The following is a 14,320-nucleotide window of genomic DNA, read 5'->3' as shown; positions in this document are numbered from 1 at the left end:
TACACAACCCAAGGGGTTCTACAGGTAATCAGGCTTTTTAATGTATTGTCTAGTCCCCCCAACCTTCACATTTTGTCCTGGTTTTAGGTAGGGACACCAGGCACAGGAGCCACAACGATGATTACCTACTGGACCCAGCCTGGTTAACCAGTTTGCATTAGATTTTTTTTTCGCATCTGAGGAAAAATAATTTCTCATTACTTGGACCAGGCCCATTTTGGCCTTAAGGACGAGACCGATTTTGTTTTTGCATTTTCATTTTTTCCTCCTCGCCTTCTAAAAATCATAACTCTTTTATATTTCCATCCACAGACCCATATGAGGCTTGTTTTTTGTGACTCCAATTTTACTTTGTAATTACATCACTTATTTTACCATAAAATGTATGGCGCAACCAAACAAATATTATTTGTGTTGGAAAATTGAAAAGAAAAACGCAATTTAGCAAATTTTAGAAAGTTTTGTTTTCATGCTGTACACTTTACGGTAAAAAAAGAAATGTTTTCTTTATTCTGTGGGTCAATATGATTAAAATGATACCCATGTTATATGCTTTTATATAATTGTACCGCTTAAAAAAAATCTCAAACTATTTTAACAAAATTAGTATGTTTGAAATTGCCCTATTTTGACCACCTATAACTTTCTCATTTTTTCCATATACGGGGCGGTATGGGGCTAATTTTTTGCACCATGATCTGTGGTTTTTATTGGTACCACATTTGCTTAGGTTTCACTTTTTATTATTTTTTTATTATTTTTTTTAACTTTGGAATAAAATGAGACAAAAAAGCAGCAATCTTGGAATTTTTATTTTTTACGCCACTCACCGTACGGGATAGTTAACAATATATTTTAATAGTTCAGACCTTTATGTACACGGTGATACCAAATGTGTGTGTTAATTATTTTTAATGCTTTTTGGGGGGTAAAATGGGAAAAACTGACGTTTTACCTTTTTATTGGGGGAGTGGATTTTTAAAATTTTATTTACTTTTTTTTATTTAAATTTTTTACTTTTTTTTTTTAAACTTTAATAGTCCCCATAGGGGAATTTTATAGCAATCATTTGATTGCTAATACTGTTCAGTGCTATGAATAGGGCATAGCACTGATCATTGTTATCGGTCATCTTCTGCTCTGGTCTGCTCGATCTCAGACCAGAGCAGAAGACCCCGGGAGACGGTCGGAGCCAGGTGAGAAGACCTCTGGCCGCCATGCTGGATGATCGGATCCCCGCAGCAGCGCTGCGGGCGATCCCATTATTCATTTAAAGTACTGCACTGCCGCAAATGCCATGATCTGTATTGATGTATCTGCATGCAGACAGAGAAAAATAAAAAAGCTGTGACATCTTGTCCACAATAGACTCAGAACTGTGGACAACAGTAAAAGAAAACACTCGGAACTACAGAACTTCCTGCCCAACAAACAGCAGCGCAATATCAAACTTCCAACTTCCTCCTTGTCCTTGATTCTTGTTGTGCACGCCGGTGATCCAGTGTGGGAAGCCGATCATTCATTCATTCTGTGATTTGTCAGTGTTGTGCTTGTAGACCGCACAACCATACCAGGTGAGCACGGTCCGTACTGGCTGCTATCTAACACTGTATTTTGAGAACCTTCACATGGAAGCGCTCCTGTTCTTTTCTATATTCTCTTTCTATTTTGACTAGTACATCTGGGAACTCCAATTGCGTGCTATCAATTTTATATGTGAACTTGAGATTCATATTGTTTTAGCTGTTCAGACACTTTATGAAATCCTCAATGTCCATCACGGTGCCATCCCAAGTCATGCACACGTCATCCACGAACCTGAGATGGCACTGGACAAGCCTGAGGAAAGGACTTTTCTCTGTAAACATGAACCTGCTCTCAAATATTGCCAAATATGGATTGGCAAAGGTACACGCAACTGGGGTGCCCATCACCACCCCCCCCCCCAATTTGTGTGTACCACTGCCCATCAAACTGAACAAAAGTAAGAGAATCATAAAGGAATTGAATGGTACTGCTTTGTCTCCCTGTATGTGTCATTAGTTCTCTGATGCAATCCACTCCTAACTTCTGCGCTATACAGTGGTCCCTCAACATACGATGGTAATTCGTTCCAAACGAGCCATCGTTTGTCGAATCCATCGTATGTTGAGGGATCCGTGCAATGTAAAGTATAGGAAGCTGTACTCACCTGTCCCCGCCGCTCGCGATGGTGTCCCCGCTGCTCCCGATGGTGACCCCGGGCCTCCGCTGGGCTCTCCTGGTCTTCTCCGGTCCTCTGCTGTCTTCTCCGGTCCTCTGCTGTCTTCCGCAAGGCCTTACTGGGCCTGCGTAGTGACGTCATTACGCCGCTGCGTACGCCATTCCTATTGGATGACGTGCGCAGCAGCGTATTGACGTCATCGGAGAGGACCGAGAAGACACCGGAAGACCAGCGCTGGACCCGGAGGGCACCCCGGAGCATCGTGGAGGGGTAAGTAATACTTACTGCACCACACGGGGAACATTAAGCTGCTATCCGGCAGCAGCTTAAGCATTTTGCGCTGCCGGATAGCACTTAATGCGATGGCCCCGACATAAAAAAGCATCGTATGACGAATCCAGGTTGCAGAATCCAGTCCAAGTAGTTGGACAATGGTTCTGTGACAGACCCCACTCCCGAGACAATAGGTTTACCTGGGGGTAAGGTCAAAGTCTTATGAACCTTTGGCAAAAAGTACCAGTGCAGGAAGGTGGGAAAATGTGGAAATAACTTCTCCGCTTTAATTTTAGACATAATACCCATCTTTACTGATTTCCTTAGTAATGCTTGCAAAGGAGACTTGATTTTTTTGATTGGATTCACCCACAATCTCACCCGTAGGTATTAGTATCATTTAGTTGTCTCTGCGTTTCACTAGCGTAGTACTCACTTGTCATCACAACAATATTACCACCTTTGTCAGATTTTTTTTATTACAATGTTATTCCTTCTTTTCAACTGGTCAAGGGCTTTTTGTTCTACCTTAGAGAGATTGCTGGGATCTGTGGGAGAAATCAGTGCTCTAACCTCCCAAATTTTTGTCTGGAAGAGATCGTGGTTACTACCAGGCGAGATGGGGGGGGGGGGGGGGGAGGCAAAAAGAGGACTTCACCCCTCCGGTGAGTTCTTGTACATGCAACACCTTGAGGTCACGATTAACCTCTTCAGTGAATATGTCGCCTTCACTTAATAGATCTACCAAATTATCCAAACACTCAAGCTCTTTTTCTGAGGCTTCACTGAGAACACTGAACCCTAAGGGACCAATGCACACCAGTAATTCACCCTTTTGTCTCACTTGCGTTACTCCGTAGTCATTTTTATTAGCAAATTTTTTTTTTAAGATTCAACTTGTGTATGGCTTTAAACATGTCTACCTTAAGATCAACTATGTCAAAGTTCTTTACCAAACAGAAGTTAAACCCTTTTTTCAGAACAGACAAAGACACATGATTTAATGGAGAACTGGTCAGGTTCATCACTGTAATAGCCTCAGAGGTCACAGTTACTTCTGCAAAAAAGCATTTGGAGCATTTAGTTCCGAACGTCTGACAGTGGAGTACCCCTTTAAGTGCTGAATAACACCTTTAAGGCTGTGTTCACACTTATTACTGCTGGTATTCTACCACTATTTTCCGATATTGCTATAAAAATTGCACAGTTTATACAGTGACTAGCAGAAAAAGTGGAGGTACCGCTAAATAAATGTCTCATGTGAACACAGCCTAAAAGGAGATTAAAAGGGTCAGCAAAATTTGTCAGCAACATCATTCTGTGGGTTTAGTAACATGGTATCACTGGTTGGAGCCATTGGTGCTCTAAAGGTTTACAAACTTGAGTGTGAGGGTTCAATACCATTTCCAATTTCCAAAGCCTCCTTCTCAAAGTCATTTTTCATAAAATGGGCCAATCATTGCACACCACAGTGACATGTTTCAACGATCTGTTGTTGACATTAAACTAAATTCACCTCAATAAAAGGAGGTTGCTCGGTCAAGTTGGTAAAGGAGAGTCATTGGCTGAGTTTTACCAAAACTTGAGTAGAGAAAGAGTGGTGCTGTTGCCAATTGTAACCAATTGATTCCTTCATTTTAAAAAGACCTCTGATAAAGGAAAGATTCACTATGATTGGTTGTTATGGGCAACTGTACCACTCTTTCTCTACACAGGTTGTGATCAATTTCCCCCATTGGATCTTTAAACTTACAACTGAGAGTTCTTAGGGCCTGAATGAACACTGTAAACTTACATCTCTATCCATTTCTTTCCTTTCTGCCCCCTTGTTTAGAACAGTTTACTACAATTCCAAGGGTACTTCCTATGCCTCTCCGCCATGTTTCTCCATTATAAGGATTCTTTTTGTAACATTGAGGCCCCACAGGTACATAAATGCCCATTTCCACCCTGCCCATTATGTTTGTGGTCAACTATACAGTCAGCAGTAATGTTCCATCAAGCTGTTACGGTTTTGCACATGTTTGTCAAATACATACTGAAAAGTAGCCAAAAAGTCAGCATAAGAGTAGGGGTACAATGGAAAAGCACAAACAGATATTCTACTGATTTTCAATCAGGGAAACATAAAGGAACACTCAAGAATAAATTCCATAGCTTCTGTACTAAAACTAGTATTAGAAATTGGAAATTCTCTGATGTGGAATATTCTCTCTTCTCTTTATTGTATTTCAGCTTATATGGATATGTTAGTAGAGAAGAGATGTGCATAAGTAACACTATTCATTATTATTTATTCTCATGCGAAAAGCCACTTATGTACTAGAACATTTCCTATCAGACCATTTTCATGTTTCTCAGGCAAGACAGTTTGCTTAAATATGTTAAAATATGGGAAATTTAACAAATTAACTTTTTTCCCTTATCAAAGACAACTGAAAATAATATGTATTTACATGGACAACCTATTAATATTAAAGGGGTACTCCGCCCCTAGGCATCTTATCCCCTTTCCCCTGAGACCCGCCGCGATCTTCTGCATTGTACCCCAGCAAATATCTCTATGGGAGATAGCTTATATCTCTATGGGAGAGACAGAGATACACGAATGCTGTATCTCCGTCTCTCCAATAGACATGAATGGAGGAGGCGTGGCGACAATGGCTGCCCGAAGCCTAGCACAGCCGGCATTCTGAACATGCATGTTCAAAACGCCCGGGTACCGGGCCGGAGATCGCGGGTGGTCCTGCCACAGAATAGGGGATAAGATGTCTAGCAATGTAGTACCCCTTTAACCCCTTAAGGACTCAGCCCATTTTGGCCTTAAGGACTCAGACAATTTAATTTTTACGTTTTCATTTTTTCCTCCTCGCCTTCTAAAAATCATAACTCTTTTATATTTTCATCCACAGACTAGTATGAGGGCTTGTTTTTTGCGCGACCAGTTGTCCTTTGTAATGACATCACTCATTATATCATAAAATGTATGGCGCAACCAAAAAACACTATTTTTGTGGGGAAATTAAAACGAAAAACGCAATTTTGCTAATTTTGGAAGGTTTTGTTTTCACGCCGTACAATTTATGGTAAAAATTACATGTGTTCTTTATTCTGAGGGTCAATACGATTAAAATGATACCCATTATTATATATTTTTATATTATTGTTGCGCTTAAAAAAAATCACAAACTTTTTAACCAAATTAGTACGTTTATAATCCCTTTATTTTGATGACCTCTAACTTTTTTATTTTTCCGTATAAGTGGCGGTATGGCGGCTCATTTTTTGCGCCATGATCTTTACTTTTTTTTTATACCACATTTGCATATAAAAAACTTTTAATACATTTTTTATAATTTTTTTTTCTAAAATGTATTAAAAAAGTAGGAATTTTGGACTTTTTTTTTTGCTCACGCCGTTCAACGTACGGGATCATTTACATTTTATTTTAATAGTTCGGACATTTACGCATGCGGCAATACCAAATATGTCTATAAAAAATGTTTTTTACGCTTTTTGGGGGTAAAATAGGAAAAAACGGACGTTTTACTTTTTTATTGGGGGAGGGGATTTTTCACTTTTTTTTTACTTTTACTTTTACATTTTTTTACATTTTTTTTTACACTTGAATAGTCCCCATAGGGGAATATTCATAGCAATACCATGATTGCTAATACTGATCTGTTCTATGTATAGGACATAGAACAGATCAGTATTATCGGTCATCTCCTGCTCTGGTCTGCTCGATCACAGACCAGAGCAGGAGACGCCGGGAGCCGGACGGAGGAAGGAGAGGGGACCTCCGTCCGGCGTTCTGAATGATCGGATCCCCGCAGCAGCGCTGCGGGTGATCCGATCGTTCATTTAAATCGCGAACTGCCGCAGATGCCGGGATCTGTATTGATCCCGGCACCTGAGGGGTTAATGGCGGACGCCCGCGAGATCGCGGGCGTCGGCCATTGCCGGCGGGTCCCTGGCTGCGATCAGCAGCCGGGATCAGCCGCGCATGACACGGGCATCGCTCCGATGCTTGCGGTTATGCACAGGACGTAAATGTACGTCCTGGTGCGTTAAGTACCACCTCACCAGGACGTACATTTAAGTCCTGCGTCCTTAAGGGGTTAATGGGCAATGGGTAGTACTGAATTTTACCTATCGTAGTTCTGCAAAAAGATAAAGGGGGAGATTTATCATATCCTGTCCAAAGGAAAAGTTGCTGAGCTGCCACAACAACCAATCAGATCTCTTCTTTCATTTTTCAAAGACCTTTTCAAAAATGAAAGAAGCAATCTGATTGGTTGCTATGGTCAACTCAGCAACTTTTTCTTTGGACAGGTTTTGATAAATCTCCCCCAAAGAGTTTAGGTAGAAAACCTTATTACTATATCTAAAATACAGGTTTGCATTCTAAACTTTAAAGTCAATTCAATAGTAGAAAAAAAACTCGGCACAGCTCGCCTAATCACTAGCACCTGTCAATCACTACCTCTGCTGGCTAGACCACGTCTGGTGGTGCTCACTGGGAATAGCAAAGTACAATGCAAATCTTCATACATAAAGAGAAAAGATAGCCAGGGCGGCTCACCATGTACGTAAACTTCAAACTTCTTTATTTATCCATGAAGGGTACAAACAGTGCAGGACACGGGTGGACGGAACACAGGGGGACGTTCGTTCGGGGCTACGGTGCCGTTTCGCAAGATATGCTTCAACTGGCCCAGTTGAAGCATATCTTGCGAAACGGCACCGTAGCCCCGAACGAACGTCTCCCTGTGTTCCGTCCACCCGTGTCCTGCACTGTTTGTACCCTTCATGGATAAATAAAGAAGTTTACGTACATGGTGAGTCGCCCTGGCTTTCTTTTCTCTTTATGTATAAAGGTAAACTTTAAAGTATTATCTGGTGGGAATATGATTCTGTTTTAGGCAATAAAAAAAAACACTTTATGGTGGTGGATCTATTCTCTATATATCTATTCTCTATATATAATGTAAGCTTTATTTACAACAACCAAGTGGCCGATCCTTCTATGCCATGACATCTGACATTGGGGGAGAGTTAGGAGGCCCCCATGCACATTAGATTGATGTCATGTCCTACCAATGTGTTTAACCAGCTTTAGTCATATACCAGGGTCAAATTATGATTTCTTTTTCAAGGCCATCAGAATACATCATAACTTATTGTAATGACATAACCTGTGCCCTGTTTCTACTACAACTGAATGGTTTCTACAAAAATTCTTGTTGAGTACAGTAATTTTAACCTTGATAATTTGGCAGTCATCACTAGGGGTAGTTGAGGATTTCATTTAATTCTAGGATTTATACTTTAAGAGCATACTCTATAATAAAAATCCCTGAGCAATAAACTCCTAAGCACCCTTCAGCGGTATCTGCACTCATCTAGAATCATGCAGTTCTATAGCTTTTCGAAGAGAACCAGAGGATCTGGAGTGTTGACCTTTATATCGTTATAATATAAAATCAATGGGCATTAAATGGACCCAGAAGAATTTGATAAAAGCAGAACACTCATTTAAAGCTGTGTAAATATACTTAGAACTATATTGTTTTTGCCATATTATTTTTTTTTTACTATTTACTGTGTATTCCATACGGTTCCTGAAAATTCACATTACTTACAGTGTGGGCTTTCCTTTGCTCCAGCTTTAAGAAGAGTCCTTGCAATGGGCACATTGTTTGTCATGATGGCAATATCCAAGGGTGTTAGGCCTTCACTGTTAGGTGTATTAAGGTCCAGGTCTTCAGCTGTGTACTGATAAAGAAGAATCTGGACAGCCTCCAGGTCCTGCTGCTCAACTGCCTCGAAGATGGCTTCATTGCACTGGAAGTTCTATTGCAAAAAGAAACAACAGTCACCCATTATATTCAAAATCTCTGCTCGATTGGGCAGACTAGATGGGCCGAATGGTTCTTATCTTCCCACACATTCTATTTTTCTAGAACTGCTGTAATTACAGGAAATTAAACACTCTCTTTACAGCAACAATGGTAACAACTTAGAAGAGGACCAAAATGTAGTGTGCTGCCTATCACAAAAAATATTTCCAATCTGGGCACTTTAGGGCACTCCAGCGTTTCTTATGATTCTTCTCTTATGTGAACCCATATAAGTTGTTTCTGAATTAGAAAAGACAGCGAACTCTAACACTACCATTGCCGTTATCATAGGGAACATTGATCAGCTATCCACAGTACGTTTTTTTTTTTTTTTGTTCTTTTACCATAGGGGGGGTTGTCAAAGACATATGCAACATTGAGCCAAATGGGTCTTGTATACCACAAATGGATGTAAGGGGTATGGATGTAAACCAACCCTTATACAGTTCTGCAGCTGCTGGCAATTTTCTATTGTACCACATTTTAAGCATTAAACAGCTTATCCACTATAAGGTGATTTTAGTACGTACCTGTCAGACATAATGGACATACTTAGGAAGGATCTGGGCCTGTCTTGGGGCTAAATGGCTGTTGTGAGATTACCATAACACCGAGGCTCTCTTTTTGTGAACTGGTTATTTCCTGTTGGAATTCATTCTCTTAAACTACAAATCCCATAATTCCTTGTTTGTAAGTGTGAGGTCATTTTTCTGCCTCCCACACATCAGGCACCTCACCAATTGAAACACACCTGTGCTGCCTTCTATGCAATAGATCAGTGTTTTCTGATCAGGGTGCTTCCAACTGTTGCAAATTCTTGCAGAATGATCTCCTATCCAGCGGTGGCCCCAAACCCTGAAGCAAAGACAGGCTCTCTCTGAACATCTTACTAGTGATGTAATGTCTCAGCTGCACTGCAACCTGGGAAAACCTGAGACGATAGTCATTTTGTATGCTGTATTAAAAATAAATGTTGGGGCAAAATCACAGATTTGCAAGACCACCATGAAACACTGGTATATATGTGTATATATATATAAATATTTGCGAGCTAAGTGCCTCACTATCTCATAGTTTCACATTTGCATCTATTACACCATAGCTGTATAGCTCTCCATGTTTTAACTGCATATTCATGTTGCACCTATATCCTTGTGCTGGCAGTGTGCTGCTGCATTCTTCTGTTGCTGTATATCTAGCCTAGTAGCGTGCACCTGTAGGCCAGGTCCATATAATAGTTTGGTATCAACTAAAGTGCTGGCTGACTTATTCTTTGTTTGTATTACACATACGGGGGAGTGGCTACCTCCATGTTGGCCTTGCACCCCACCCACCTCTATCAGGTGTGTATATAAGGTGGCTTGGATGTTCCAGATCCTGCCATGCTTACTGAACTGTTCACACAGAGGCATATTCACAGTGTAGGGTCCGTCCCAGGAGGCTACCTTATCGCGGTGGGACGGTCCAAGCTATTTGACCGCCGGCGGAGACAAATTTGCGAGCTAAGTGCCTCACTATCTCATAGTTTCACATTTGCATCTATTACACCATAGCTGTATAGCTCTCCATGTTTTAACTGCATATTCATGTTGCACCTATATCCTTGTGCTGGCAGTGTGCTGCTGCATTCTTCTGTTGCTATATATATATATATATATATATATATATTATTATTATTATTATTATTATTATTATTATTATTATTATTATTATTTTTTTTTTTCCTTTCTAAATACAGGTTATAGTCAAACTAGATTGGGTGTTGCATTATATAGGAATTTCCCTTCAGCCATTTCACAGCCAATACAGACATTATTATTATTATTTTTTTTTTGTATTATCATTTGCGCCCTTTATTGTTTCCGTTCCGTGGTCATAAGTCAGACATTATTAGGTTTGTACACTGTAGTCGTAAACCCCAGTAGTAGTCAGATCCATCTGTTTCTATATTTAACCTAGACTATATTCCAGATAAGTTTTTCAGAATGCGAAGATCCTAAATCCCAATTTGTTAATGGTCTTGAACATGTATAAACTATGAGCAAACCATGTCATGGCAGCTTTAAAGTAATGAACAGAACATGTGCAGGCCATGCTGAACTGTAACACAACCTAAGGATGAGCTGGTATGAATTTCCTTTTTCCCGTAGATGAGTGGATATAAACAATACATGAGCCATATGACTCAACAAAGAACAAACGTGGGGAAATCAATGAAGTCAATGAAATATAAATAGAGACACAAAAAGGGACATTTACAAAGACTAGAGTATCACATGCCGGTCTTTAGTAAGCTTCCACTGCTGTTGGCTTTGGCAGGTTCAATGCAACTTTTGCGTTCCTCTGGATCAACAGTTTACACCAGTTATTGGCATGGACTATAGTACATCTGCTGGGTCATGGAGGTCCTGCACCCTTTTTACGCAAACCTCTGCCCACTTTTTCAACTTGGCAAGGGTGGTATAAACCCTTACGGAATATGCAAATTTTTGAAGAAATTTTAGTTTTTACTTTTTATTGCCCGAAATCATTTGTACTGGTTTCTTAAATTCCCCCCCAAAAAAAACTTTAAGGGGAATTTACCAAGACCTGAATTTCACACTCCGGTCTAAAGTAAAACCCAACCAGTGCAGGAATTCACTGGATTTACCAAGAGGTGCACAAAAAATCCCGGGGTATGAGAGACAGTCTAAGAAATCTTTGTCAGCTCAGAGAGAAATTTCCACTACAATTTTTAGCTTCTAATGGGTATAAATTGTAATAAATTCGGCACACGAGTTAAACAAGTCCTCTTTGCTCAGACTGCGTGCCCTCTCCTGCAAGCCCCACCCACGAGGGCTTCAAAAATCACTTAATATTTGTGAAAAACGCACTATTTTGCAGTTTGTGCTAGGCACAGACTTGAAAGATGTTTATATTTATTCTACTTTATAAATTTGATAAAGTCTTATTTACAGGGCATAATCAGACCATAGTAATTTTTTAGAGACTACTTTGTGACTTTCAAATGTTGGCAAAACAACAAAGGTTGTATCATTTTGCCAGTAATATAGCAATTTTACCAGCAAAACTGTTCAGGCATTGGCCACTTCATGGGGGCATAGTTCTGTCTGCATGTGGCAACTGCTAAGGGCACTCTGAGTATAATTGTTACGCAGAGCACTCCGGGTCCCTGCTCCTCCCCGGAGCGCTTGCGGCGTTCGTCTCTGTGCAGCGCCCCGGTCGGACCCGCTGACCGGGAGCGCTGCATTGGTGTCACCGGCGGGGATGCGATCCACGTAGCGGGACGCGCCCGCCCGTGGGTCGCATCCCAATCTCCTCACCTGCCCCGTCCTCTGGCTGTTCAGTCCCGGCACGCGTGGCCCCGCTCTCTAGGGCGCGCGCGCCGGCTCTCTGAGATTTAAAGGGCCAGTGCACCATTGATTGGTGCCTGGCCCAATCAGTACCTGCACCTGCGCCATTTGTATAAAAACCCACTTCCCCTTCATGTCCTTACCAATTCTTGTTGCCTTGTGCCCTGTGAAAGCGTTTAGTGTGTTCCCAAGCCTGTGTACCCAGACCTTCTGCTGTTGCCCCTGACTACGACTCTTGCTGCCTGCCCTGACCTTCTTCTACGTCCGACCTTGCTCTTGCCTTGTCCCTGTGTACCGCGCCTGTCTCAGCTGTCAGCTGGGGTTGAGTCGCTATCGGGTGGAACGACCTGGGGGTTACCTGCCGCTGCAAGTCCATCACGCTTTGCGGCGGGCTCTGGTGAAAACCAGTAACCCCTTAGACTCCGTTCCCCTGGTACGGCCCACGCCATCACCCCACTGACACAGAGGATCCACCACCAGTATCCTCGCTGCATACCAGTCCGGATCCTGACAATAATTTAGGTACATTTAGAACTTTAAAGGGTTACTCTGGTGGAAAACTTTTTTTTTTTTTTTTAAATCAACTGGTGCCAGAAAGTTAAACAGATTTGTAAATTACTTCTATTAAAAACAATCTTAATCCTTCCAGTACTTTTTAGCGGCTGTATACTACAGAGAAAATGCTTTTCTTTTAGGATTTCTCTTCTGTCATGACCACAGTGCTCTCTGCTTACCTCTGCTGTCCATTTTAGGAACTGTCCAGAGCAGCATATGTTTGCTATGGGGATTTTCTCCTGCTCTGGACAGTTCCTAAAATGGACAGCAGAGGTCAGCAGAAAGCACTGTGCTTGTGACCGAAGAGAAATACAAAAATAAAAGCATTTCTTCTGTAGTGTACAGCAGCTGATAAGTACTGGAAGGATTAAGATTTTTTTATAGAAGTAATTTAAAATATGTTTAACTTTCTGGCACCAGTTGATTTAAAATAAAAACAAAAAATGTTTTCCACCGGAATACCCCTTTAAAGGGGTTATCTATCATTTTTCTGTTATTTTTGCATTCTGCCCGGGTTGCCGCAATAAAAATAATAAACTTAAAGACTTATCTTCACTGGCGTTGCTAGGTGGTAAATGGGGTGTGGTCGGCACCGGGTGACAACATCCAGTGGGGTGACACCATAGCAGGTAGTAACTATCCCTCAGTGGTGTCACCCCAGTCACTGCATCTGCCTCCTCCTCCAGACGCAGATGCAGTGCAGTAGAATTATTACGCCGCAGGAGCTGTCAGCGCCCTGCTCCACCATTCTGTGCCATGGGCTGCAGACACTTCAAGTCTGCAGCCCATGAGCCGCTGTGATGCATCCCTCGGCAGGCCGGTGTAATAATAAGGTGCCAGCCAGGAAATCTCGGCCCTGAGGCTTATAGGCTGCAGAGCTGAAGAGAAGAGAGGAGCTGCTGCATTCATCAGGGAACCTTAATTAGGTAAGTATTACAGTTTTTTTTTTTTTTTTTGTATGGCCACAATGGGTGCATTAGTTATATCAGGGAGGGGGCATTTTAAAAATCAGGGGGACAATATTAGCATCAGGGAGCATGATTAACATCAGGGGGGGCATTATCACCAGGGGTGGCATTACTTATATCAGGGGGACATTATTATCATCATCAGGGGGGCATTATGAACATCAGAGGGGACATTACTAATATCAGGGGGGCATTATTATTATCGGGGAGTATTATTATAATGTGGGACATTATTTCATATCAGGGGGCATTATCAACCTCAAGGAGGGCATTACTAATATCAGGGGGGCATTAATATCATAGTGGGGGTTTATTATCAGGGGGGGCATTATTTATTATCATCAGGATGGGATTATAAGAGGGGACATTATTAACATCAGGGTGGCATTATTATAATCAGGTTGAACATTATCAGGGGGGCATTATTAAAATCAGGGAGGATTATATTTATAATGCCCCCCCCCCCCCCCCTCTTCATTACTGTTTGGGGCACTGTGAAGCCATTACATGAGGCACAGGGTATTATTATTGAGTAGGGGACACAGATGGGGCATTATTAGTGAGGATATTAGTAGCTATATGGTACACTAATGGAGCAAACTCAGCAGAGATGAGTTGGATTTGGGAGTCATATTGGCTGTCTGAATTGGATGAAGAAAAAAAGGGAATGACGTTGCCTATGAGTCGTTATAGGGTACACATCTGTGTAGTGCTGGTATTTACCTCTTTATGGTTGCTGTATGGTGGTAATCTTGGTTCTATTGTTCTTTGCAGTAGATACAGTATATGTTGTCAGGGTGTGGAGAGATTATTTGGCCCTAGTATAGTGCTGTATTATATAGGAAGAAGCTGTTACATATAGAACTTATTTGGGACAGGGCTGACATTTTATTTTGTCTGGGATCAGTCAGGACAGGCCTTGGGGCTCATGCAGAGACCATTGAGGGAGCTACAGCAGCATTTAAACCCACAATGAGATCTTACGCATGTAGTCTATTATTTTCTTTGTAGGATAGTTGTGTAAACCTTCAATTATCATTCTCCCATCTTCTGGCCCTGGTCTTC

At 41.5% G+C, this 14,320-nt stretch overlaps 1 protein-coding gene across 8 annotated transcripts in view; it reads right to left on the bottom strand.

Annotated features, from left to right (window-relative positions):
- The window catches only part of ANKFN1 (ankyrin repeat and fibronectin type III domain containing 1), a 597,928-nt gene that overhangs the window by 366,178 nt on the left and 217,430 nt on the right, over positions 1 to 14,320 (bottom strand). For all 8 annotated transcript variants that reach the window (XM_056550598.1, XM_056550604.1, XM_056550603.1 and 5 more), the window contains one exon: positions 8,122 to 8,332. In XM_056550598.1, the coding sequence (XP_056406573.1) occupies positions 8,122 to 8,332 (211 nt within the window). The remainder of the gene's footprint in view (positions 1 to 8,121; positions 8,333 to 14,320) is intronic.

This window comes from Hyla sarda, chromosome 13, assembly GCF_029499605.1.
Source record: "Hyla sarda isolate aHylSar1 chromosome 13, aHylSar1.hap1, whole genome shotgun sequence".
Taxonomy (NCBI): domain Eukaryota; kingdom Metazoa; phylum Chordata; class Amphibia; order Anura; family Hylidae; genus Hyla; species Hyla sarda.
The sequence above is the reverse complement of the archived record's forward strand: the minus strand, read 5'-3'. Positions and strand labels throughout refer to the sequence as shown.